The sequence below is a fragment of the Vidua chalybeata genome, chromosome 10 (assembly GCF_026979565.1).
Source record: "Vidua chalybeata isolate OUT-0048 chromosome 10, bVidCha1 merged haplotype, whole genome shotgun sequence".
Classification (NCBI taxonomy): Eukaryota; Metazoa; Chordata; class Aves; order Passeriformes; family Viduidae; genus Vidua; species Vidua chalybeata.
The window spans coordinates 1,956,785-1,983,745 of NC_071539.1; the positions used below are offsets into that span (position 1 = coordinate 1,956,785).

The 26,961-nt window shown below is 44.3% G+C and overlaps 1 protein-coding gene across 1 annotated transcript in view; it reads right to left on the reverse strand.

Annotated features, from left to right (window-relative positions):
- PPM1L (protein phosphatase, Mg2+/Mn2+ dependent 1L) overlaps positions 1-9,572 on the reverse strand; it is a 70,553-nt gene extending 60,981 nt beyond the window's left edge. Inside the window, exon 1 of the mRNA XM_053951755.1 lies at positions 9,005-9,572. Coding sequence (XP_053807730.1) covers positions 9,005-9,403 — 399 coding nt within the window. The 5' untranslated portion in view covers positions 9,404-9,572. The remainder of the gene's footprint in view (positions 1-9,004) is intronic.
- Between the last annotated feature and the right edge of the window lie 17,389 nt (positions 9,573-26,961).

Here is a 26,961-nt window from a genome sequence, read left to right on the forward strand (position 1 = left end):
AACTTCAGCTGTGGTTCCCCTTTTCTCCCAAAACTATTAATACACAGCCAAACTTCAGATAATTAGGAATAAATATCCAGTGAAAACTAGTTTTGTTTGGTGGGATTATCCAGACTGTTGCCCAACTTCCCTGCTTCCCAACAGCCATAAAACCACGGGAACCACATCACATATATGCCACATTAAAAAAAACCAACAACACGACAAGCACTTCTACATCCTACATAATGTCCTAGACATCTCCAAAACCACTTGAGTAATAAAAAAAAAGGGATAAAAATCAGAAAAACCCATTCACACTGCAGAGCAGGAAAGCAGATGAAAGCTCAGGGGTATAAACATCAAGAACACTAAAGAGACAAGCATGTTCCCTCTCCCCTTGCTCCTGCTCCCACACTTCATCCCTGAAGCACACAGCCTTGGACAGAGATTTTATTTCATGCCAACCACAATGAGATATTTCTATACCTCAGTGTTTGTCTGGAGGGAGCACACATTCCAGGGGAAATGCAGTGCATGCACAGATTACCTGGAAATAAATCACATTCCCATTTAAAATGAAGTTTAAAGAAGTGGCACAGCACAGAGCTGTATTATGGGCCACACGCTTTCCCTCTGAAGAAATGCTTCACACCCTCCAGGAGTTTTCCATCGGGAAGAGAATGAAAAAGTAAAGAGATTTATTACATTAAAAAGCATATTGATTGAAAGCAGTGCTGTATGACAGCTTCAGCTATTATAACAGAACTTAATAAAAATCAAATGTTTACCCCTGAAGGGGATTCAGAGGAAAAAAAAAATAAAAGAGGCTTTATCAACACTTATGACAATGAGCAAATTTGCAAGGGATAACATTTTGGTGCCGAAAGTAAATGCAAATAAGTGCTCATTTCTCCAGGGGAGCTTTGAGGTTTGCCCACACGAGGAGCCGTGGCTTAGCAGTGAAAACACGTCCTGTGATTGTGTGGCTGGAGGTGGCAGCTGCTCCCACAGCTGGGGAGCAGACAAGGTCGCAGATGATGAGAGCAGGCGATGTTCCAGCATCACAGGCACTTTGCAGGAGCAGCAGGACAGTCCTTTGTGCTGCCACGCTGCTCTGGGGGCTTGGCGAGGGGCCTGACCCAAAGAATGGCACTCCTTCCTCCCTGCCCTTGGAGAAATGAATGCTCACCCCTGCCTCCCTCCCTCCCTTTATCCACTCTGCTCATCCCTCCTTCTCCCTGTCCCCTTTTCTCACCCTCCTTCCCCTTGTCCCCTTTGCTCACCCCTCTTTCCCTTTTTCCATTCTGCTCATCCCTCCATTTATCCACTCTGCTCACCCCTTTCCCTTTGTCCACTCTGCTCATCCCTCCTTCCTCTTGATCCCTTTGCTCATCCCTCCTTCTTCTTGATCCCTTTGCTCATCCCTCCCTCCCTTTGTCCACTCTGCTCATCCCTCCTTCCTCTTGATCCCTTTGCTCATCCCTCCTTCTTCTTGATCCCTTTGCTCATCCTTCCTTCCCTTTGTCCACTCTGCTCATCCCTCCCTCCCTTTGTCCACTCTGCTCATCCCTCCTTCCTCTTGATCCCTTTGCTCATCCCTCCTTCTTCTTGATCCCTTTGCTCATCCTTCCTTCCCTTTGTCCACTCTGCTCATCCCTCCTTCTCCCTGTCCCCTTTGCTCACCCTCCTTCCCTTGTCCACTCTGCTCATCTCTCCTTCCCCTTGTCCCCTTTGCTCACCCCTTTCCCTTTTTCCACTCTGCTCATCCCTCCACTTGTCCACTCTGCTCACCCCTTTCCCTTTTTCCACTCTGCTCATCCCTCCATTTATCCACTCTGCTCACCCCTTTCCCTTTTTCCACTCTGCTCATCCCTCCACTTGTCCACTCTGCTCACCCCTTTCCCTTTTTCCATTCTGCTCATCCCTCCTTCTCCCTGTCCCCTTTTCTCACCCTCCTTCCTTTGTCCACTCTGCTCATCCCTCCTTCCCTTTCTCCACTCTGCTCATCCCTTCTTCCCCTCACCCCTCGTTCCCTCTGTCCACTCTGCTCTCACCCAGCACCCTGATCCCGAGATCCCGGCTCACTGTATCCACCACCAGCTGCTTTGCTGGGATGGTTTTCCCACAGGAGTACAAGGAAAGGTGAATTTCTTCTCCATCCACATTATTTGATGGCAAACCACTCCAGACCTGAGAGCCTGCTCTTAACAACGACTTTCTGTTCTATTTGGTTTTTAGCAGGACCAAAATATTTCCCTTGATCCTTCCTGGATCAGGCCTGATCTGGGCCAAGCTTGTCTGCCACATAAACATCAATTTCACTGCATAGATGAGCAGTTACTTCAACTAAAAGTTACCATTCTCACCAGTCTTACTTACTCTGAGTATTTGTCAGTATTCTGGCGCCTGCAAACCTTTTTTGTCTCGTAAACTGTACTGAAATTTGCATTTTTTCAAAGCTATGCTGCTTTCAAATGAAACCTACTTTTGGCACGAGCTTTAAACTGCTTTAATAGAACCATCAGCGTTTAACACCAGCTAAAAAACAGGAGTAAAAGCACATAAAACAGCCCAAAAGAGAAAAAAAAATCTGCAACTTGTTACAATTCCTGATTTTACACACAAATGACAACAGCCTGGAGATCCAGCACGGACATTTTTGTCAGGATGAAAACTTCCTTTCGGGATTGCCTCATCTGTAGCCTTTGCTGTTTCACGAGCTTCTGGGCGAAGTGAAACTCTACAGGCTCATAAAGAAAAATGGTCATTAAATGTTGATGACCTTCTCCTGCCTGGGAGAGCTCCTGGGCTGGGGCTGAGCCAGAGGAACTGGTCTGGCCAGCTGGGCTGGGCTCGGGTGAACCTGAGCAGCAGGAGGAGCAGCCAAGGGGAACCCGGAGTTCCAAACTCTGTTTTCAAGCACACAATCCATCCCAGGAGGGCTGGAATGGGCACAGCTCCTTGGGACACAGCATTCCCTGAGTGTTTGTGGGATGAGGGACACAAGTGTGGCCCCAGGACCAGCAGGGATGAGGAATGGGGGTGAGGAGTGGGGCACAGAGCAGGAGGTGCAGTAGGGCCCAAAGGGTGGTGACTTCACTTAAAACTTCGAGAATTCACTGAAAAATATTGCAGTGAAAAATGGGAGCAAGAGGCGTGTGGCTTTCTGTGCATAATCAGAGCAGCTGCTGCCCTTAAATGAGGTTTGGGGAGTCTCCCTGCGAGGGCAGAGATTCAAAGCAGGAGGAGCACACGAGCATTTTATTCCTTTTGCCAGATCTGTCAGTGTCTCTGGGCTGTGCTCTGAGGCAAGAGCAAGCCTGAACCTCTAAAGCTCGAGACCTAAGAGAACAATTAGTGCCAGGTACCCCTGGATTGCCTTTCCTGCAATGGTTTGGGGTGGAAGGGACCCTAAAGCCCATCTCATCCCATGGGCAGGGACCAGGATGTTCCAAACCCTGTCCAGCCTGGCTCTGGACACTTCCAGGGATGGATCCCAAAACCTGGCTGATCTCACAGCACGACCCCGCTCATTCCTGAGCGGATCAACGTGTCCAAAGGCTCCTGGGGCTGAGGAAAGGTGGAATTTCACTTCAGAGCAGGCAACACCTGTGTGCTGAGGAAGACACAAAACCCCAGGTGAAGAGTGGCAGGGCTGAAAAGTCCTGAGAAGACGAAGAAAAAAATCGAGAAGTGCCAAATCCAGCGCATGGGAATCCTGCCATGAGCATGGGACATGCCCACAGTGCCAAAACTGCTGCAGGAAACTGCAGCCACCAGCAAAAACCAGGCAGGAGCAAAACACAGCAACCCCGTGCCAGGAGATTGTTTCAAAAGTGAAACTGCCAGAAGCCAAATCTCGGTTTTAAGGCACAATTTACACCGTAAATATTTGGGTTTCTAGCAAAAAGGGAGGGAGGAGAAATCCTAGTCTGATCCAAAAGAGCTGCTGGAAACAGGACATTGGAGGCAGAGCAATCTGCTGGTGTAATTAACCCACACGACAGAGGACATGAATTTTTTTTCTCTCACATTATTAAACATTATTTTTCTCTCACTATTAAACACAAAAATATCCAAACTCCTGAGCTATGGAACAGAAATGATTAAAATCCCACTGCTCCAAGATTGTTTCCTCCCCATCCACAGCAATTCCCAACGGGAACACGTCCCGTGGAGTTCCTCAAGTTCATGGGGAAAACTTCAATGACTTTCATAATCTGAAAGCAACTTATAATCAAAATTGATTTCATTAAACCAGTGGCAATCTGTCGGCAGCCTGAGAGCCCAGACAGGGAAAGAGCGATTAAAACAAGCTGGCAAAACACATTAGAAATTAATTGACTTCTTGATTTTTATCAAAAGTGAAAAAAGGCTCAATCCTACACCCAATGATACAGCCCTGAATGGCAGCAATTAAAGTTTCTCCTTCCAGTTGCAGCTTTTTACAGCATTTTAATCAATTTTTGTACAGCAAATGAGCGTAGAGTTTAACCCTAAATCGAATCAGCATGGTGTTGTAGGGTGAAAATCATAATCCTGCAGCATGACATGCAAGAATTAAACTTAGATAAACTAAACAAAATGACAGGAATGTTCCCGTAGATCATTTTTGACTTGTATTTTAGGCCACTGGAGGGAAATTCATAAGCAGATTTGGGACTTGCCTATCAACGTGACCTCACCTACGTAAATATTTATTCAAACATTTGGGCACATTGCAGGGGATTCTAGATTAGAAACCAAAGGAAATGACTATAAAAGGAAAACCATGCTGGCAGTTTCTGTTTAAAAACTGCAGACCCTCAAAGACTTCACCTTACAACCGGGCTGTAACATCCAGAGAAACTCCAAAGCTGTTGTTTGATTTATTCCTACCTTTTATAAAATCCCAAGCCATCGATCCTGAATGGCCTTGACTCAAAAGCCTGACAGATAAATTTTCATTGCTGAGATTGTTTAAGTAGTTCAGCATCGCAGGGATGGGGCTGGAATGAGAATTAGCAGATTAAAAAAAAAACACCAAAACACCAAAAACTGAACTGAAATGGCAAAATTGGCAGCTTTCTCTCCTTTCAGCACAGCACAAACACCTTCTGCTGCTGGGATCAGAGAGCTGGGCTGGAATGCACAGCAGGTTTATCCAAACACAGCTGGCACACTGCCCTCTCCTCCAGGCCTCACCTCAGCATTCCCGTTTCCAGAGCCTCACACAAGGCTCCTCAGGACTCTCCACCTTTATCTTCTGACCTTTCCCCCCTTTTTTTTTTCTTTTTTTTTTTTTTTTTGGGTGTCTTTCTAAGTTAATCAGTAACCACAGACTTCTGCCAGCCCTTGGTGCTGCCCATTTCAAGGTCCTGAGCCACTTCCACACCGTTCTCTCCTTCCCCATTCCAGCTCCCCAGCCTTTCCCTGCGCTGGGAATAAAAAAAAATAAAAATAAAAAGGTGTATTTTCCATCCTAAGACACTGGCTCAGCAGCTCCAGAACCCAATTATTCCAGGGAGAAAAAGCTCTTAGCCACAGCTACACATCATGAGGGACAAGTCTTGCCATGTCCCCGTGCAGGAGGTGGAGGAAAATAAAAAGAGACATTTTTTATGAGACAGTTACTGAGCTGTAATTTCCCACATCCGTTTACAACTGCAAACAAGCCCAGGCAAGGGAAGGTACTATCTATTACCATAATTATTTTTAAAACCTTCACCCCACAGGGTTAGGAAAAACCCGATGATTTACAGCAAAGCCATAACTATAAAACTGCAGATGGGAGCTGAGCTATTTTGCCCTTGTCTAATGCTGAGATCTCATTAAACTGCGTGCTTAAACCTTAAATATTTGAGAGTAAATGGTAGTTAAAATAGGGAAATCATTCTCATTAAGCAGCCTTTCCTCTGCTCAGCTTCTCAGCTCATCATTTGTTATTTGGTCATTTGTGGAGATTGACACTGCTCCATCTTCCAGCCTGGACAGCCCCAAAATTCTTAAATAAAGGGAAAAGGGCAAGGAAAAAAAAAAAAGCACTCAAGCCATTTTTAAACCTTAAAAAGAAGCTGATGAGAGAACAGAATTTTTTTTCTTTTGTAAGTTCAATCACCTTGAAGGCTGATCCTTTGGCCAAAGCCATTCAGTGAGACAACAGGCAGCAACTTTTCTTTATTCTTTCTAAATCTACTTCTTTGACCTCTGCTTGCTCTGCATTTATTACCATCATCATTATATCTCCAAGAAACTAACTTTTAATGAAAGCTTGCACTACACACCCCACATCCAATTTTCTCTCTGAAATATTCCTGCCTTTCAGAAGTTACTGCAGCAAACCAGAGCATTAATAATTATTTTTGCTTACTCCTCTCTCAAGCCACCCACAAAATCCAAAGCAATCTCTGCCAACCTATCCAGGCTATAACTGGAAGCTGGAAGAGGAAATGACATAAGAGAAAAGCAGAATTTATGCAAATGTTGGTGATATGAAAGCTCAGAAATCTTCATAAATTAGCAGCGCACAGTAATTGAAGCTGCTTGAATCGTGCTCCTCCATCCTTCCACTTCAATGGGATATGGCAGGAAGTAATTAATGGAGACAGGCTCCCTTGCATATAGCTGGAAATAATTAATTGGGCATCTCATTCCTGGTATTGGCTGTTTGGAAAAAAGAAAAAATCTCCCCATGTAGAACAGTTTGTTTCACACGTAACCCCAGGGATCAGCTGTTCTTTATTCTTTAAATATACATAAAGAGATTTAATGGGAGCCCATATGGAAAACTTAACCTTCACAAAGGCTTCGCTACGTGCGTAGAGGAAGTGTTTCGCAGAGTAGTTGATGTTTTTAAAAAATTAAAATAAATTAAGACATACAAACCCCCCATTCAAATAGAGACTCAAAATGTAGCATTACGTACTAGACATTAAATAAGAGCATAAATTTTTATTTCTTCTCCCTTGTTTTCTACTCAAAATTACAAAACCTGCTTAGAATAGAAGCCGTTCCTCATCATTTCTTTTATTTTTTTTTTCCTGTATGCACAGCACACAGCTCATGTTCTTCTGAACAGTTTTACCCAAAATTTAAAACTCAAAACTAATTAGGTCCTCGATTTATTTCTGTAGGAGAAAAGGCCATGAAGAACACTTAGGATTCCATTATGAATAACAGATGCGAGACGGATACATTTATAAACCACTAAATTTAGAAAGATTCGTGGAGAGTTCTGCTGAACCTTTCAAAATTAAAAAAAAACCTCCCTGTACTTTGCCGCTGAATCCATCAGAGCAAGTTCTGGGGAAGCAGAACACAAAGGGCCAATGAGTTTTCCACGGACCCAACATTAATGCATGCCATGGATGGAATTTCAGGATGCCCAACAAAGCAGGCAATATCCGCGGGGCACATTAACTAAACGCCAACATTCCCTGTGCTTCTTGGGGGTTATTTAACACCCTCAGCTTGCCATCTCGGGCAGGGCCAGCTAGGAAATTAATGAAAGCAATCAGATCCCCCTTTCACCCTGGATCCCAGAGCCTCGGAGTCCTGTGTTTAAAAACAGCGCTCAGACACTTCCCCGATTGTTTGGGGCCGCTCGGTTCCCACAAGGAAACCCAGCTGACACAAAGGCACCTTCCCCGCCGGGCACAAAAGGGCCAGATGGCCCCAGTGAACTGCTCAGGGCTCCGGGAAAAGCTTGGGAACACTTTGGGACACGTGGGCATTTCCACCCGTGCGCTCCTCCAATGCCCAGGGACGGCGAACTGGCCCGAGAATGCCAGGAGCAGCTGGCACGGCTGTGCCCCTCGCTTGAAATCAGACAAAAAAACCAACCCAGAACAGGGCTCAGCGTTTTTTATGAAGCTGACAAACCTCAATATCCAAAGAGTTCGTGTTAATTTAAAAGGGGGCAAAACAGCTGACACTGCGAGGAGAGCCCGAGTGCCTCCCCAAGCCTGGCAGCGGTTCCCGACGCCGAGCCCAGGGCCTGGATTTTCCAGGAGCCCTTCCAGGCTCAGCAGGGTTCAGCAGCTGCCACCCCCGTGCCCCGCGAGTGCCTGGGCACTGCCAGAGCTTTTCCAGGAAGGATTTGGACTCTTGGATGCGGGCGGGCAGCTGGAGGAACACCCTCTCTCCCAGGAAATTCCCAACATTTCTCCCCATCACCCCATCAGGTTCTCTGCCGCCCAGCTGGAGCCGCTTTGCCACACAAGGACAAACTCCTCGTCCTCCCTCCCTTCCTTCCTCCCTTCCCCACAGTTACGAAACGCGTGCCTTGTGCCACACCAAGAGCTGCCGTGGCAGCAGCACATCCTAAAGGCAGAGGAGGCTGCAGCTCCGAGCATCTGTCACCCGCAAGGCACGGAACATCCCAGCCAGCGCTTCCCCAGTGCCACAATGCCGCCTTCGCTGCCTTTCCAGCGGGGCAGCGACAGCGCGCTTGGAATGACACGAACTCCACACGCTTCCTTCCCGAACACCGCTCGCTCCCTGGGCAGGGAATTACCGAAAGCACATTTTAAACACACACACACACACACTTTGGGCTCCTCCAGCAGCACTCCTGTTTCACCTCTGCCGATGAGCCCGGCTCTGTCCGGGGGAGAAGCCAGCCCGCTGCCAAAATCACATCACACCACACTTGGCTGTAACAAAAGATGACTCCGGGGAGTTTGTGCTCATCATCGTTATTCCACGCACGTCAGAGCCACCTCCAGCAGCCTTTCCTTCAGTTAAACCTCTACTACTGCAAAGGGCAAAGGGGCTGGGGACACATTTGCGCCGTGCTGAGCGCGGAAGGGGTAAGGAGGGATAAAGGGAAGGGAGGATTACACAGCTCTTTTTTAGAGACGTCCGCCCCCCTGCAAAAAAACAAGGAAATCCCCCTCCCCACAATGTACAAGACAACCACACAAACCTGGTGGGTGAGAACGCATCCGCGCCTTGCCTTGGACCAGCCTCCCTCCCGCACCCCCCCCTTTTTTTTTTTTTTGGTGGTGTTGTATTATTGCTTTTTTTCCAGCTGAGCACTTGCCTCTCCTCCGTGCCCATCAAATATCCCGAAGATGGAGGGGTGAGTCTTGTTCACCAGGTCGGTGATTACTTCGAACCTGTCCTCCATGTGATCCCTGCGGCCTTGGATGGAGTAGACAGCCACGTTGTGGCTCTTGAACTCCCAGGTCTTGGAGAACTCAGCGTCCAGCACGTCTAAACCCCCGAGCCTGTCATTCTGCATGATCTCGGCCACCTTGCCCTTCACCATCTTCACCGCATCCCTGCTGGACTTAACAATGGTTTTCACCTCATCCGTGTGGAAGAAATAACTCCACAGGGCCAGGCTGATGCACAGCAAGAACAGGGTCTCCGGTCTGAGCAAGAAGTAACGCATGATCCGACCCAGCAGAGACAGCAAAGTCATTGTATCCTCTATCATTTATTATCGCGACCGGGTCTCCCCACACCATGCAGCGGGGCGGCTCCGAGCCCGGGGCCGCTCGCTCAGTGCATGCTCGGCCGGCCGGGCAGCGCCGAGCCCCGCGCTCCGCTCCGCTCCGCTCCGCTGCGGCTCCGCTCCCGCTGCTCCCGGGCGGCCGCGCCCCGGCCCCGCGGCGCCCCGTCCGTGCCGCGGGGGCGCGGGCCCGCCGATGGATGCGCCGAGCCCTCCGCCGCCGGATGCCTCCTCCTGAGCGCCGCTGCTCGCCGCTCGCGGCTCGGCCCGGGAGGTGGCTGCCAGGGCCGCCCGCGGTACCTGCGTCCCGTGTCCCCGGCGCCGGCCCGCCCTCCTTGCACCCGGGCGGAGCGTCCCGGCCGCCGCCCCCGCCGCGCCGCTCAACTACAAATCCCGGCGGCCCCCGCGGCGGCGCGCCGGTGCGGATGGGGGTGTGGGGCATGCTGGGAGTTGTAGGCCGGCGGCTGAGCCAGGAAAAGGGGGAAAAATTATTGAATGGAAGGGATTTGAATCAAAATCAAATTTAAAAAAAAAAAAATTAAAATAAATTAATTAAAATTATTTAATCAAAGGGTAATTAAAATTATTTAATCGGAGTGATTTTAATCAAAATAAAAAAATATTTTTAATCGGGAAATTTAATGAAATTATCTAATCAAAGAGTAATTAAAGAAATTATTTAATCAAAGTGTTGTTGGAGCGACCCGGGATAGCGGGAAGTGTCCCTTCCCATGGGATGAGATGCCACTTAAAAGTCCCTTCCAACACAAACCATCCTGGGATTCTTCTAAAGGATGAACTTGACTCTCACGTGCTCCCCAATTCCCTTCCAAGCTCGCAGTCAGAACGGAAACAAAGCAGAATTTGTCAATTATTAAACAGAGAGTAGAGTTTGCCAAGGTAGCACAAAAAAACCCCAAAGCATCTCTCTTTTTTTCTCTGCCCCGTTTCTGTAAATTGCCATTTTGCTGCCACTGACAGCACCGAAAACCACGAGCTGTGAGTGTGCGAGCGGAAGTTTAACTGGAAACAATTACATTTTTAATTTTGTTTAATTGGAAACAATTAAATTCCGTGCCTGAGCTGTGGGGCACAAAACACGAAATCCATCAACCAACCTCAGAGAGCGTCAGGGCCGGCACGAGAATCAAACACCTGAAACACAAAACGAACAAACCACAAAACCCCGAAACTGAAATTCTGACTGGAAAACTCCAAACTCCAGCTATGAGAACATTCCCGGTTTTCCAGCAGCTCCCACCCGCCCTGGACTTTTGGTGCTGTGCTAAAAATTCTTTGCTTTGCCACTTCTTTCAAAGATCAGCTGAAATAAACGCCCGAACCCCAAACCTGCTTAACCCAAAGTTAATAATTTTAATTTTAACTCTTACATCCGAGAAGCAGCAAAATTAATGACAAATATGAAATATCACCACGACACTTTAAATGTAAGAGGTGCAAACCTCCCTTTTAGTATTTTATCCAAAATTTTACATTTCAGGCCTAGGAAAAACTCTCACCTTTATCTCCCCCTCTGTCACGATGTGCTTGAGTGGAGCCACAGATTTTTTTTTTTTTTTTTTTTTTTACCCAAAATGCCAAAATCTGCACCTGTGAGTTGGGGAATGCTGTAGCTAATGAGGCTGATTAATTAACTTAAAGTACTTAATGACTGCTCCAGGGAAACTGAGGCTGAGTGTCCTGGTAAATAAGAGGCAGCAGGGAAATAATATTTTTGATGCTGCAGAAATGTGTAGGTGACAAAAAGCTGTGTAGCCAATAATTCTAACGATATTATCAGTAACTCTGTCTCCGTTATGGCTTTTAAATTTCTATTGGTTTTATATTAGGGAAAGGTAAAATAAATGTAAAATAAGAATGCTGCTGCTCTCTCCCACCAACCAATTAATTTTTTATTTATTTCACTGCAATATAAATGTGTCACTGTTAGTTACAAACTGTGTAGCTAATAATTCTAATAATGTAATTAATATATTTATCTCTATTGTGGCTTTTAAATTTCTATTAGTTTTATGTTAGGCAAAGATAAAATAAGTGTAAAATAAGAAGGATGCTGGTTTCTCCCACCAACCAATTCACTATTTATTTGCCATTTCACTACAATATAAATGTGTCACTATTAGCTACAAAGTGTGCAGCTCATAATTCTAATAATGTAATTAATATATCTATTGTGGCTTTTAAATTTCTATTGGTTTTATATTAGGGAAAGGTAAAATAAATGTAAAATAAGAATGCTGCTGCTCTCTCCCACCAACCAATTCATTTTTTATTTATTTCACTGCAATATAAATGTGTCACTGTCTATTAGCTACAAACTGTGTAGCTAATAATTCTAATGATATCATTAATATCGCTATCCCTATTACAGCTTTTTAAATTATATTAATTTTATACTTAAGGAGAGGTAAAATAAATGTAAAATAAGAATGATGCTACTCACTCCCACCAACCAATTCACTATTTATTTGTTATTTTACTGTAATATAAATGTGTCACTGTCTATTAGCTACAAACTGTGTAGCTAATAATTCTAATAATAACATGAATATCACTATCTCTATTAGGGCTTTTAAATTTCTATTAGTTTTATGTTAGGGAAAAATAAAATAAATGCAAAATAAGAAGGATGCTGGTTTCTCCCCCCAACCAATTCACTATTTATTTGTCATTTTACTGCAATATAAATGACAGATATTAAAGATAACAATTTCATGTGTCACTGTCTATTAGCTACAAACTAATAATAAGCTACAAGCTAATAATTCTAATAATATTATTAAATTAATAATTAGCTACAAGCTAATAATTCTAATAATATTATTAATATATATTAATATATGTTCTACAATATTATTCTATCACTATCTCTATTATGGCTTTTAAGTTCTATTAATTTTACACTTAAGGGAAGACAAAATAAATGTAAAATAAGAAGGATGCTGCTCTGTCCCACCAACCAATTCGTTATTTATTTGTCTTTTTACTGCAATATAAATGTGTCACTGTGGCTCCTGTGAGGTTGTGTTTCCCTCTTGGCAGTTTGGGTCCAGAGCCTGGAATTGTGGAGGGAAACGAGGAGGTTCCAGAGCCCACAGATTTTTAAAATCTAGTAATTTATATCTAAAGCTACATAGAAGTTTTAAAGCAGTAGCCAGTTCTTCTTCTTCACCTTCTTTTTTGTAAGTTTAAATTAGTTAGTTACTTTAATTAATAATTAAAGTAGTTAATTATTAAGTTAAAAGTAAAAATAATGAGTGGCATTTCTTAATTAGGCAGTTTAACTTTAAAAACCTGACTTATTAATAAAATACTACAGAACTCACAACCTATAAACCTGGAATATAGATAAGAAATAATAAACATCCCATCCAGACACAAACCACTTTAATCCCAACCCTAACACAAAGAAGAAAAGAAGATAAAAACACAATAATTATTGAGCCAGCCCAGTGGCCCGAGCCAAAAAAAATCCCAATTTCAGGGCTCGTTCTGTGCTCCAGCAGTTCTTCCCAGGGAGATGCAGAACTTCAGCACCCACGGGTTCTCCTAAAAGCTGGAAATCAGCAAAACCTCACCAATATTTGGGCTATCAGCAATAAAAACCTCACCAATATTCGGGAAATCGGCAATCAAAACCTCACCAATATTCGGGCTATCAGCAATAAAAACCTCACCAATATTCAGGCTATCAGGAATAAAAACCTCACCAATATTCAGGCTATCAGCTGCTATTTCATTTTAGGTTTTGGTCACTTGTGAGAGGAAAGAAAAAGCGATTCCTGAGCCAGGTTTGTGAGTAAAGTGGAGAATTATCCTCTTGGAAAATTGGGAAAAAGCATTCCTTGCTCAACAGCTCCTCCTCCTGCTCGCCCAGACGTGAAACCATCAGGGCATCATTTGGTTTTATATTTTGGCTACAGAAACAAATAATCTGAATCCGCAAACGTGAATTCCTTGTCTGTTCAGCGCTCCAATACACAGGAGTTGTGGGTTATAAACAGAATAAACTTGGGAATTATTTTCCCAACTTGCCCAGAGCAGTATTCAGCTTTTCCAGGCAATGTTTGGATGGTACCCAGAATGAAAATAGAGAGTGGGATAATGGAGAAGCTCTCACTATTTGCTAGCCTGAATTACACCAACATTTTTATCATTGTCATTTCTTGCTGGTATTAAATAAAATTCAGTAGTTTTGACTGGAAGAAGCCTCATTTTGTGAATGTATTTACAAGCATAGCTTAAATAGGAATAATAACAATGTGAAAAACTCTTTAATTTCCTGTAGTTGCAAACTGAATTTCACATTATTTCACCCTGGGGATGAGCAGTGAGGACACAACACTGAGGGGTCACCAAAAATCATTACAAGAAACATTTAATTTGATGGAAATTTCCTTATAAAAATACTCCCAAAACCCGCAGGATATCTGTTCTATAATATTCTCTGGGATGCTAAAATTTGGGGGATGTTTCTGTTGCTGTTTGCTGAACTCTGCTGCCCAGTTAAAAGGTTTTCTCAGGATTTTCATGTTCAAATACTTTTATTGGCATAAATCAGATGTGCACAATAACGTGACTCGTCGAAGATTACTCCTGGAAAATATGAAAGCAAAATATTCCCCAAAACCTGTGGATTCACCTCCCTTTTCCTCTGCTGAGCTAGAAAATCCGAATAGAAAAATCAGCACCGATAATAACAACTCTAAAAGGGGGGTTTTTCATGTCAGGGCTGCAATGCAGTAAAAGAAATCTTGTGCTTTTCTCTCCAGAGAGGTGAAAAAATTTGATTTTAGGACATTGAGGGTGACACAGGCCCAGCTCTGCAGAGGAATAACTCGCTGGCAAGCTCAGAACCTGCTTTGTACGCTCGTTTGGATAACAGTAAATGAGGCTGAGTTCTCCTGACAGTGCTTTCATCTCTGGTGATATAAACGACATTTCCTGCTATTATTGCCAGGATTTGATCTCGCAGCAAACGCCAGGAATCGCAGGGAAATTCTGCCTCCCCCCTGAGAAATCTCACCCCAGCAGTTCTGCTCTGCGCCTGCCCTGAACAGGAACATTTGCAGACGTGAAATGCAAGCAGCAATTTCCCACACAAGTTGCTCCTTTCTCTTTTCCAGGGTTCTCAATCCCAGGACATCTCCATGTGTAAAATCTGATTTTTGTTTCTTTCCTGGTGCCGTCGAGTGACCTCGGTGTCAGCGGGAAGGAAAGGCACAGGGAAGTTTCTGGCTGATGATTTTAATAGCTTTTATTTAAACACAGGATTCTGCTGTGGGATGGTGTGCACCGAAACGCAGTGCAGTGTGTGAAATTATTATATTTATTATTTATTGTATATACAGAGAAACATATATCATATATACAATGAAATAGATAAAATAGCTACAATGAAATATATACAATATATACAATGAAGTATATAAAATATATACAATGTAATATATAAAATATACACAATGAAATAGATACAATATAGACAATGAAATATATAAAATATACACAATGAAATAGATACAATATACACAATGAAATATATATCATATATACAATGAAATATATACAATACATACAATGAAGTATATATCATATATACAATGATATAGATACAATATACACAATGAAATATATAAAATATGCACAATAAAATAGATACAATATATACAATGAAATATATACAATATACACAATGAAATATATAAAATATATACCATGAAATGTATATAATATAGACAATGAAATATATAAAATATAGACAATGAAATAGATACAATTTATACAATGAAATAGATACAATATATACAATGAAATATATAAAATATATACAATGAAATGTATATAATATATACAATGAAATATATAAAATATATTTCACTATTGTGAAGTTATTATATATAATACTGAAATTGTTATCTATAAATGAGCAGTGAAATTATTATATATAAATTATAAATACGAAGACATCCTGGTTAAATACCTGCAGGTGCCTGGGGTGGAAATCCCACACCTGCCTTACTCAGAGAATATAATTCTTGATTATAAATACAGAATTTTCATTTTAAATATAAAAATCTTCATTTTATAGGATGTAAATTACACCTGGAATTAACAGTATTTTAAGAAAACAAAAATCTGTCTCGTTTCCCAAGTAAACGACGGGATGTTGTTCATGAACCTTTACATCTTCTTGCTCACTTTGAATATCAGAGCCAAACTGCCTGGTGGTCCATCGAGGAAAAATGCCAATATTAATTTCATGGAAAAGTTTCACCTGGGATGTATTTCAGAAGAAAATTCTGGGGTTTATCCACTCACAGAGCCTTGAATTACCCCAATTCTGGAATTGCCACAAAAATTTGGCTGCTGAAGTCACTGGGAGTCTTTGCTTGGTGGCAGCACAATCCCTAAAATATTGATTTGACATCCACATCTCCAGGGCATGACGTATTTTGGGAGACAGGGATTATTCCAAACAGATTTTCCCAGTCATTTTCCAGGTGTGAACTCCCTGAAAATTGGGAAATGACCGAGGTACCACCAGAACAGCCAGAAGATAAAGCTGAAAATGCTCCTGACACCCAGAGCTGCAGGGTGCAGACACCTGGGAGTGTTTGTGGACTTCTGCTGGGGTATGAATGCCTCACAAACCTCCCCCCTTTTCCAGGGAAATCCAGGACACGCCAGGAAAATGGAAATAGGAGCTCAGCAATCTGGAATCGCTCTGCAAACTGGCAGCGTTCTCACAAACCTTCCTCAGATCTGGGCACAGATTGATAAAAAGCAGCAGCGATCTTAATTTTCTTCTTCATTAATTTTTACTCTGTTTAGCAGCTGCTTTGTGTCTGTGGTGCAGACTGTTTAATTTGCATTAAGCAAAGGGCTGCAAAATTGATTTATACATTTGAATGCCTCACATTTTCACTCTGAGGCACTTTTGGATGCAGAACATGACAGGCTTAAACTCAGGATCAAATCCTTAGGCCAGGCTTGTCCCAAAGCTGAGGTGAGAGGGGAGCTGAGGTTACAGGTGCCTTTTTTGGTGACTTCTCTGAGAGAAGCTAAAATTAGCTGTGCCCTCAGCTAAGAGTGTCAAATCCACATTTCACTCGGTGCCTTGGCTATTCCAGAGGTTCATTCCAGCCCTGACGCCTTCCCTTGACCAAATTCTTGCTAAAACCCCAAAAGTGAAGCTTTCTGAGGCAGGATTGAGATAAGTCAGCTCTGGGCTAATTTATATTTCCTCGGGCAAGGCGGATGAAAGGGTTTAGTGACTCCCTGAGTGGCACAGAGCTGGCAGCCCGAGCTCCCTTTGTCTCTGGGAATTTGGGATGGATTCTCCCCCTGCTCCATTTCCACAGGACACGCTGCCATTACTCAGTTCCAAAGGCTCCCTTCTTTATCACCAGCTTTTGGTGATGGAGATAAAGAAATATTCAAATAAGGGCGACGAAAGGATTTTTCTTCTGGAGAATTTATTAAGAATTGCCCCATTTTTTAAGTGGTGGTATTTGTATTGGAATTTGCTCCAACTGGGGCTGTCAATAAGTAATAAATAAATAGAGATGAAGCATTCCCACCTCTAGGGCTGGAATGGGAGATGTTTTTTGGAAGTGATGGGAAAAGGGAGAGAGACTTTAATGAGCTGGCAGAGAAAACTGAATGGATGGAGCCACGACCTCCCTCACACAGCCACGACCTTCTTCAAAAATACAAAGTACAAAAGCACAGAAAGAAATACAAAAGGAAATTAAAGAAAAAAAAAAATCAGGAGTCAACAGTTTGGGACACTCAGAGAAGATTTAAACCCATCAAGTGTCAGGGGCAGGGATGCTCAGAGATGTTTGTGCTCCACTGAATCCTACCCAAGGTTTGGGTTCATCAGCAGGGAATGCAGCAGGGAGAGGGATAATTCCCACTTACAGCTCCCACCTCACAGTGTTTGAAGTGCTGTCTGGACATCCCCAGGTGTTCTTGAGGCCCCTAAGTTTGGTAACTCTCTCAAGTCTCACACACACTCCAAGCACGCTCTCGGACTCTCACACGCAGGTGACAGAGGGGCTTATTCAGCAGGAGCACCTGGCCCAAAATCGATGGCTCGGGCTTGAGACTGTGAATCAAACAGCTTTTGACCAGAGCTGAAGATTTTGTACTCCAGAAGTGAAAATTCAGATAATGGCTCTTCTGTGAATAACATAAAAGTCAGATTTCAGCAGAGGCGCCGGGATGGAGGAAATGCAGGGATCATTTCACTGTCACTCCATTCCCAGGTGCTTGGTTGTGCTGCCTGTCAGGTGAGATATTCCCTGAACACTTCCCATTAGACATTAACATCGTGTGTTTGAATTGGTAACAGGGGTGGCACAACGTGTTAAAAAAAAAAGAAAAAAGAAAAAAGACTGTTTTTTAGTCTGTGTGGTTGAGGTGAAGCTGAAGGAAGCTACTGCCATTTTTGGTGCTATGGATTTTGACAGGAAATTTGGAGGTTCACACTCTTGGAAAGTGTTAAGTACTCGGATTGTCCCAGCTCCATGGATCTTCCCAGCAGCCCAGTGTGTTGCGAGACAACTGTAAACAGCTTCAAGAAACCTTCAAGCCATCGGCTGGGGCATGTTTGAAACCACACGGTGTTTTTTAAAATATTATTTAGTGATGCCAAAATTTAAAAGGCTTTAATCAGTAATTTAGCTGTAATATTTCACCTGCTGTCATTCTATTTCTCTTTCTTCCCACCCTAAATAAGAACCTGGATCTTTGGCCTGTAAAAGCTGTCTTCCTCTTGATCTCAAGTGATGGATAATGATGCATCTTCAAAATGTGTCAGCTTCATCTTTTCCTTTTTCCCTCTCAATAGTGTCTAGATATTATTTAAACCTTCAAAAATGCTTCCATAAAGGAAAAAACCTCACCTATACTCCTTTCCTACACAGAGAACTAGGAGGCTTCATTTTGGTGAAAAAGGTGGTTATTTTAGGAGTTATTTGCCAGATTCTGAGCTTTCAGGGCAAACTGCTAACCCCACGGTTTCTGCAGGCACCTGGGAGGTCACTGAACTGGTTTATAATGGGGGTTATTATTTATATTGGTAATGCTATGGGGAGATGCTGCGCCCAGGGGAGGAGCCAAGCATTCCTACCTGGATACAATCTGACCTTGGGAACACCACAGCAGCCTTTGCCCACTGCATTCCCAGAGGAGCAGCTTTCTGCCCCACTGCATTCCCAGAGGAGCAGCTTTCTGCCCCACTGCATTCCCAGAGGAGCAGCTTTCTGCCCCACTGCATTCCCAGAGGGAGCCCAGGCCCATCTCCAGCAGCCGTGGAGCTCCAGAGGAAAACTCCAGCCTTGTCCAGGATCCCTGCTTCTGATGCCCTGTGCAGGCTGAGCTGGAGCAGAGGCTGGGCAGAGTCACAGAATAAAGCAGGGATTCATTCCAAGGATCTCCTCCATGGATCCACCTTGGGCAGCACCAGAGCCCAGCCAGGGCTGCAGCCAAGAGGAACCAAAATGGTCCCAAAATGCACGAGCGCTCCCGGGGGCTCTCACTGGGATCAGCTCTGCTCCATTTGCACCTTGCAGTTCATTGTCCCATTCCAGCTTTAGCCCAGGCACTCCCATCCTGCTTGTTTTTCTCTCTCCAGCCCACGCTGTTTGTGCTCTTGGGCCTGAGATTTGGATCATTTGTCCTTGGTGCCCAGCTGGAGCAGGAATTGTTTTGTCTCCCTGCTCTGTGAACAGAGCTCACCATCCCATAATGTGAATCCCAGACCCACACACTAAAGCAGAACAGAATCTGAAAAATATAAAAGCTGAAACCTGAGGCATCAGTACAATGGCTTATCCTGGGCAATATGTTGGGTGTGATGGGAATGGCGTGGTTTGGCCCAAAATAGCTGCCTGGGCTGGAGCCTTCAGCTGTCAGAAGTGTCTCTCCTCCTCCCCACGTGGTGAGATTTCCATCCACAGCACCATCTGCTTCCTCAGAATGCAGATTTGCTGCACTGGAGCTGGCTTTGAACGGGGGAAATCGTCTGACTGCCGTTTAATTTTATGACTTTGCTTGAATTTCCAATTCCCACATCACTCCTCGGTCTCCTGAGGCACCAGAAGCTGCCACCAGATGTGGGAATGAGCTTCAAACATCTGTGGGCTGCCCTGCTGCTGCTTCCAGCTCCTTTCTGCACGTGGAAAAAGCTGGTGGGGAGCAAGATGATCTTAAATGCACTTTTCCTCCCTGCCAGCCTCAGCACTTTCAGCATTCCCAGCTCCCAGAATGTGCCACATTCCCAGTTTTCATTTGGGAAGGTGGGGAGTGACTGGCAGCTCCTTCAGCTGGTGGAAAAGGAGCAAAAAAAAGGAGGAGCAGTGGAAGGGCTGGGATGTAATTCCACAGATCCCTCTGCTGTTTATCTGCCTGATGAAGGGATTTATTTATAGCTCGTGACTTCTCCAAAAACATTGTTCTGTGCTGACCTTCCTGCTCAAATTGGAAGTCAGGAGAGCAGCTCTGCCAAGTAAACCAAACAACTTTAAAATACAGGGGGAAAGCTTCTTCTTGTGTTGTGAGTCCACTGTTAATGCTGTGCCTCATGATTTTTTTTGCCTTATTATCAACTCTGGTCACTGTGGAGAGCTGAGATTCTCCGGAAGAAACCTGGGATGTGGAGAGAAAATCACCTTAAGTGCACTTAAGAAGGGAGGTGAGGACACACAAGCAGCAACCTGATCAGCTGCTGACACCAGCAGCTCCTCTTCCCGGGCTCTGGCTCCCAGCAGCCCATTCCCAATCTATTAGTAATGCCCCACAAATACGGAGCAGGGATTTGCACATTTCCTGGCTGGCAGAATCAGTCATTCCTGCCTAAAAAGTGTTTAAAAAAAGGCTGGATGTGGCACTTGATACCAGGGTTTAGTTGAGGTGTTAGGGCATGAGTTGGAGTCGATGATCTTGAAGGTCTCTTCCAACCTGGTGACTCTATGAACTCTGTGAAAAAAGCCACAGAAAGCAGGAACCAGGCTCTTTGTCCTCTCTGGAGCCTGCTGAGTGTCAAACCCAGGCCAGGTCTGGGCTGGGCTTAGAGCAATGAGGGGTTTGCAGCAGAGGGGAGCCTGCCCTGGCCTGGATCCCATCCCTGCCCTCCCAAACACCTCCCAGGAGCTGGGATGAGCGGGTTTGGCAGTGGGGAAAAAGTGGAGCTGTCCTGGGGTGTGGTTAATGCCCCTCAAGGTGGTCAATGTCCCCTCAGGGTAGTCAATGTCCCCTCAAGGTGGTCAATGTCCCCTCAGGGTGGTCAATGTCCCCTCAGACTGTTTAATGTCCCCTCAGGGTGATTAATGTCCCCTCAGGGTGGTCAATGTCTCTCAGGGTGGTCAATGTCCCCTCAGGGTGGTTAATGTCCCCTCAGGGTGGTCAATGTCCCCTCAGACTGTTTAATGTCCCCTCAGGGTGGTCAATGTCCCCTCAGACTGTTTAATGTCCCCTCTGGGTGGTCAATGTCCCCTCAGACTATTTAATGTCCCCTCAGGATGGTCAATGTCCCCTCAGACTATTTAATGTCCCCTCAGGATGGTCAATGTCCCCTCAGACTATTTAATGTCCCCTCAGGGTGGTCAATGTCCCCTCAGACTATTTAATGTCCCCTCAGGATGGTCAATGTCCCCTCAGGGTGGTCAATGTCCCCTCAGACTATTTAATGTCCCCTCAGGGTGGTCAATGTCCCCTCAGACTATTTAATGTCCCCTCAGGGTGGTCAATGTCCCCTCAGGGTGGTCAATGTCCCCTCAGACTATTTAATGTCCCCTCTGGGTGGTCAATGTCCCCTCAGACTATTTAATGTCCCCTCAGGGTGGTCAATGTCCCCTCAGACTATTTAATGTCCCCTCAGGATGGTCAATGTCCCCTCAGACTATTTAATGTCCCCTCAGGGTGGTCAATGTCCCCTCAGACTATTTAATGTCCCCTCAGGATGGTCAATGTCCCCTCAGGGTGGTCAATGTCCCCTCAGGGTGGTCAATGTCCCCTCAGACTATTTAATGTCCCCTCAGGGTGGTCAATGTCCCCTCAGGGTGGTCAATGTCCCCTCAGACTATTTAATGTCCTCTCAGGGTGGTCAATGTCCCCTCAGACTATTTAATGTCCCCTCAGGGTGGTCAATGTCCCCTCAGGGTGGTCAGTGCCCCTCAGCAACTTGAGGGGGCATTGATTGAACCTGATTGAAGCAAGTCTTGCTGGAGGGAACTCTTGAAAAGGCACTGCAGGAGTGGGGTGTTCTCCCTCAGGCTGCAAATCCATCTCCCTCCACTTCCAAAGGCTTCTGTGAGTCAAGATTTCTACGCATTTTCAGCTCGAGACAGGCCAGATAAAGAAAAACAATCGAGGAAAGATGGGTGAATCTGCAGGCAGCCCCCAGATCCTGCACATTATGCTGTGTTTTGCTTTTCTGTCCTCACATACATCAAGTCAGGAATTAATTCCTGTTGCTCCTGCTTGGGAACATAACCAGCAGAACCCAAATTTTGGCTGCTGGCCCAGCTCCTCTCCTAGAAGTGCCTCAGCCACCTCCTGTTCTGTTCCAAATCCACAGCAGCACGTATTTGTTACACACAAAGTGCTGTTCCTTAATGCTCAGCCAAGCTGGGAAATTGTTTCTTGACTCCTTTGCTTTTCCCATTACAGCGAGGAGCAGAAAGGAGAATGCTCGATGTGCTCGCAGTTCTCTGGCTTTGCTTCCAAAGCCCAGGATTAATTCTCTCATTAAGGTGTTTCTGCTCAGCTGCCTGTCCTCAGGCACATTCTTTATGCTCAGAAGTTGAAGTAGGAAAAAAAATCCTTCCCTGGGAGGGTGGGGAGGGGCTGGGATGGGATTCCCAGAGCAGCTGTGGCTGGCCCTGGATCCCTGGCAGTGCCCAAGGCCAGGCTGGATGGGGCTTGGAGCACCTGGGACAGTGGGAGGTGTCACTGGTGGCACTGGGTGGGTTTTGGGGTCCCTTCAACCCAAACCATTCTGAGATTTTATGAGAGCCTGTGGAGGAAGGGCTGTGCTACTTCCTGCTGCCATTCCTGGTGACAGGAGAGAGGGGTTGGTGCCCCTTTCTGTAGCAGGTCAGGTCTGGGCTCCCTGAGCCACCCCAGCACCCGGCAGGGATGGGAGGAACCAGGGGAAAAAAGGGGAATCCAGAGAATGGGAGGGGAGCAGAGCCTTCCCCTCCTCGGGACACAGGGAAATCCTGGCTCACCCCTCCAGCACACGGCAGCACTTCCATGCACCGCAGAGCTTTCCTCCCTGACTCCTGGGGAACAGCACACGAGACCCTCGAGCACCTCCAGCGCCTCCAGCGCGGAGGATCCTCAGCTTTGGGACAGGGAACGGGGCGGGACACACCTGGACTCCGCAGCTATCCGTGTCCCAAAGCTCTGCTGCTGTCAACAGAACTGCGGCCCCGAGAGAGAGGGGATGAACCACTCTGAGGGGATGAACAGAACTATGGGGGAAAAACCCCAAATGTTGGAGATTAAAGAGAAATGAATGCAAGAGAAGAGGAATGAACACGTAAGAGAAATAAGATAAATCAATACTGTAAGAGAAATGAATAAAACCGACACCTAAATGCACAAATATTCTGATCCTCTAGTAGTTATTACATATTATTTGGAACAATTTAGGGTATTTTTCTTTATCTTCCCAAGTTTCTTACTCTCAGGAGCATCTGCAGTGCTGGAGCTGCAGCAGGGGCAGTAAATGTTGCCTTGTGTGACCTTCAGCTCCGAGTCACCACAAAGAGCTCCCCCCCAAACAGTTTGGAGTCAGAAGTTGGGAAGATGTGAGGAACTTCAAGTGTCCCTGTCCAGGGAATTTGATGGCAGCTCAGAAAGGCCTCTGACCCCAATAAAATGGGTCCTTAAATGTCTGAGAAGTCTTACAGGGACAAATATCGAGGCAGAAGGAGCAATAAAAAAAAAAAAAAATCACTCAGACAGAGCCTGTGTGAAGGAGCAAGAAACCCTCATTTTAAATGAAAATAGATTTTAAACGTTGGCTAATATTGGGGTGAAATAATGCAGATTTGGAAAAGTTGCCATTTCTCAAGCTGCTCCATTGCTGCCTTAAGGTTCACTTATTCCTCTCTGGTACCAAGGGATATTTAATGAAGTGCTGGGGCTTAAAATGGCTTTTTCCAAACGGCCAAGTTCTGCTGAACAATCTGAAATGGAAAAAGGTTTTTAACTGGGACCCCGCTCTGGAAATCTTTCAGCACAGAAATAGTCCCAGTCCCTGTGTCCTCCTCCACACACTTCTGGATTTTTGGGAATGTGGGGAATCAGCGGGGGCTGGCTGGGAGGGATGTGGAATTTGTACAGCCCAGTGCATAAATAAAAAAAAAAAAAAGGGAAAATCCAATTTAATGATTCTTTCCACACTCCTGCATCGCTGTTCACTACTAGCTCTTCTCACAGAATATATTTTGACAGCAATTTGCTCAATTATTTAATCACATTCCTAGCTGTGTGTTTAAAGGGCAAATAGTGTAATTTCCCCCTTGAGCTGTATTTTGGTGTGTTTAACTCCATCAAAGTTGTAAAAGAACATGGTGTAAAGGTGTAAATATTTTGGATTTTTTCCTCAGTGCCAGAATTTCAGAGGCTGCAATTCTCTGCTTTCTCAGTGTTCCCACATAACTCCTTAACCCCACTCTGCCTCCTGACAGCCTCAGGATTTAGTTTTAAAATAGGCCTGGGATTGGTCTTTAATTTAGATCTTTAGACCTATTTTAAGAGGGTGTAGAAGATTTAAAGTTGCTATAAATATCTGCTTCAGGAATCACTTACATTGCTTTTAGGGCTTTCATAAAACCCAAATTTTTCACTGAAATATTTGAAAATAACACCTTTTTTGTTTTTTTTTTTTTTTTTTTTTTTTTTTTTTTTTTTTTTTTTGTTTTTTTTTTTTTTTGTTTGTTTGTTTGGCTGGGTTTTTTTTTTTTTGGTGGACAACTGTTTCTTGGCCATCTTTTAAATAAAAATCATTTGCAAGAACACCACGATCATTTAATCACATCCAAATCTTGGCCTAATACATGAATCTGTGGCAGAATTTTGGCTAAAAGGACAAATTTTGTGTACTCAGAGCTTTCCCTTTTCTCAGCAAATTAAGATTATTTCGATAAATATCCTTCATTTTAAGTTGGACTCTGCATATGGAGACAGGCAGAGGAGGATTCCCACATTTAAATAGTAATGAGACAAACTATGGATATTTTTTTCCTTTTTTTGTTAAAATTGACTTTATTTTCTCTCCCCATCAAACAATATTTCACAGAAGCCCTCCAGGGTTACACCTGGCACAAGGAAAACGTGGCTGAAAGGATTGAATTTATCTTGAAAATAAGATCCAGCAGGTGCTGCTGACAGGAAAGCAAGCCAGGGAGGAATGTCTGATATAAAAATTTATGGAACATGAAATGGACTTTAACAGCAACTCTGTAAAGTCTTGGAAAAATCAGTCCCTGTGGCAGAGCCCGTTTTTATGGTTTGAGGCCATGAAAGTGTTGTGTGTGTGAGGGAAGAATTAAAAATGGAATTGATCGTGGTTCATAAATCCCTGCGGATCCAAAAGCTCCGCTCTGGGCACGAATTCCTGCTGGGAAAGGTTTTCCTGGGTGTTGGAACCCTGGTTATGAGAATTTCAGACTTTCTGTGCTGCCAGGCACTGACCCCCAGGAGAACTCTGCACTGACCTGAGGCCATGGAGAAGCTCCCAAAATGGAATGGTAGAACTGGGATTGTGGGGGTGGAGTTTGAACAGAAGTGTGTGACATCACAGGGTGAAAACTCAGAGTTTAAGGGTTTAGAATATGGTAATATATATAAAGCAAGGTGGAGATTTTGGGGCAGAGGCTGGTCCTTCTTCTTCTTCTTCTTCTTCTTCTTCTTCTTCTTCTTCTTCTTCTTCTTCTTCTTCTTCTTCTTCTTCTTCTTCTTCTTCTTCTTCTTCTTCTTCTTCTTCTTCTTCTTCTTCTTCTTCTCCTCTTCTTCTCCTTCTCCTTCTCCTTCTCCTTCTCCTTCTCCTTCTCCTTCTCCTTCTCCTTCTCCTTCTCCTTCTCCTTCTCCTTCTCCTTCTCCTTCTCCTTCTCCTTCTCCTTCTCCTTCTCCTCCTCCTCCTCCTCCTCCTCCTCCTTTTTCTCCAAGGGTTTGGGTGGTTTTGTGTTATTGGATAAAAAGCCCCCATTGCAGGCACGGGTGGTTGGTTATTGGGTTAAAAGCAAAAATAATTTAGGTGTCATTTGTTAATTGGACAGTTGATCCTTAAAAGGCCTTGTAGAGAGAGAGATGGGATCAATTTTCAGTCTGTCAGAGTGAAGTGCTGCAGAACTCAGGGTTTGTGAGACTGTGACATGGATAAGAACTAACAAACATCTGTGTCCCAACAAGAAATATCTCACACATTTAACCCCCACCCTGGCAATAAAGAAGTTAAGACTCGACACCGGGGAGAGTTCCACTGCAGAGGTTGGCAGTAAATAAAATAAAGAAATAAAATCTGGCACCTGCAGATCTCTGTCCTGAGGTGGGGTTTAGCCCTGAGCTGAAGTTATCCATCACTTGAGCACTGCTGCGTTTTCCAGGAAATCTCCATCCCTCTCTGGTGATTTAATGAGTCTGGGAGCTCAGATTTAGATTTAGAGGAGTGGCAACGCCTCATTTTTTTTTTTTCCAGGAGTGAAAATGTTCTCGTTTCAGATCGGATGAGGAGATGGGAGCAATTTCATAATTGCTCTTTTTAGGCCAGTCTGTTATTAATCATAAAGATGGATATGTACAAAAGAAGATATTTTTACATCTACACTAAAATTCTGGAAATTCCACAGTGACAAATGTCTCTTAATAAGAGGAGGATAAAAAAGGGGGAGAAAGAAAAGAGAAATGTTAAAAATGATCCTTGTGGCAGCTCTGAGGGAGGCGAGGCAGAACAAAGATTTAAACTGCAAAATTCCAATTCTTATTCATTAATTTACCAAATAATTTAATCATATTTAACAAAGAATCCACTTTTTAGGTGCGTGGAGATTCCATTGCAAATAAATCTGCACAACAGAAACCTCTGCTGCAAAGTGTGAAAGAGTTTCCAGAAGACAGCAACAAAACCCGGGAAACTTCATACAAAGCAGGATTTTATGGGAATAAATAACTGACCAGAAAAAATCTCCCCACAGAATTTTACACTAAAAAGAAATTCCTATTTCTTACGACAAGGAGAAAGAAATTCCCGTTTCTTTCTCTGGACCACAGTCCCAGAAAAACTAGGACAGGTGTAAGTGAAATATCAAAATAAAGAGGATTCATATCCAGGGAAAGGTCTGAACCTCTGTCAAAATAATATGAATAAAGCAGCGGCAGCACTGATTATGTTGGCAGGGCAGAAATGCAGAAGGGTTTTCTTTCTACAAGAAAATACATCAAGATTAAGAAGATTCTACAAGAAAAATCAAGGATTTCTTAATCAGGATTAAGAAAAATCGGCC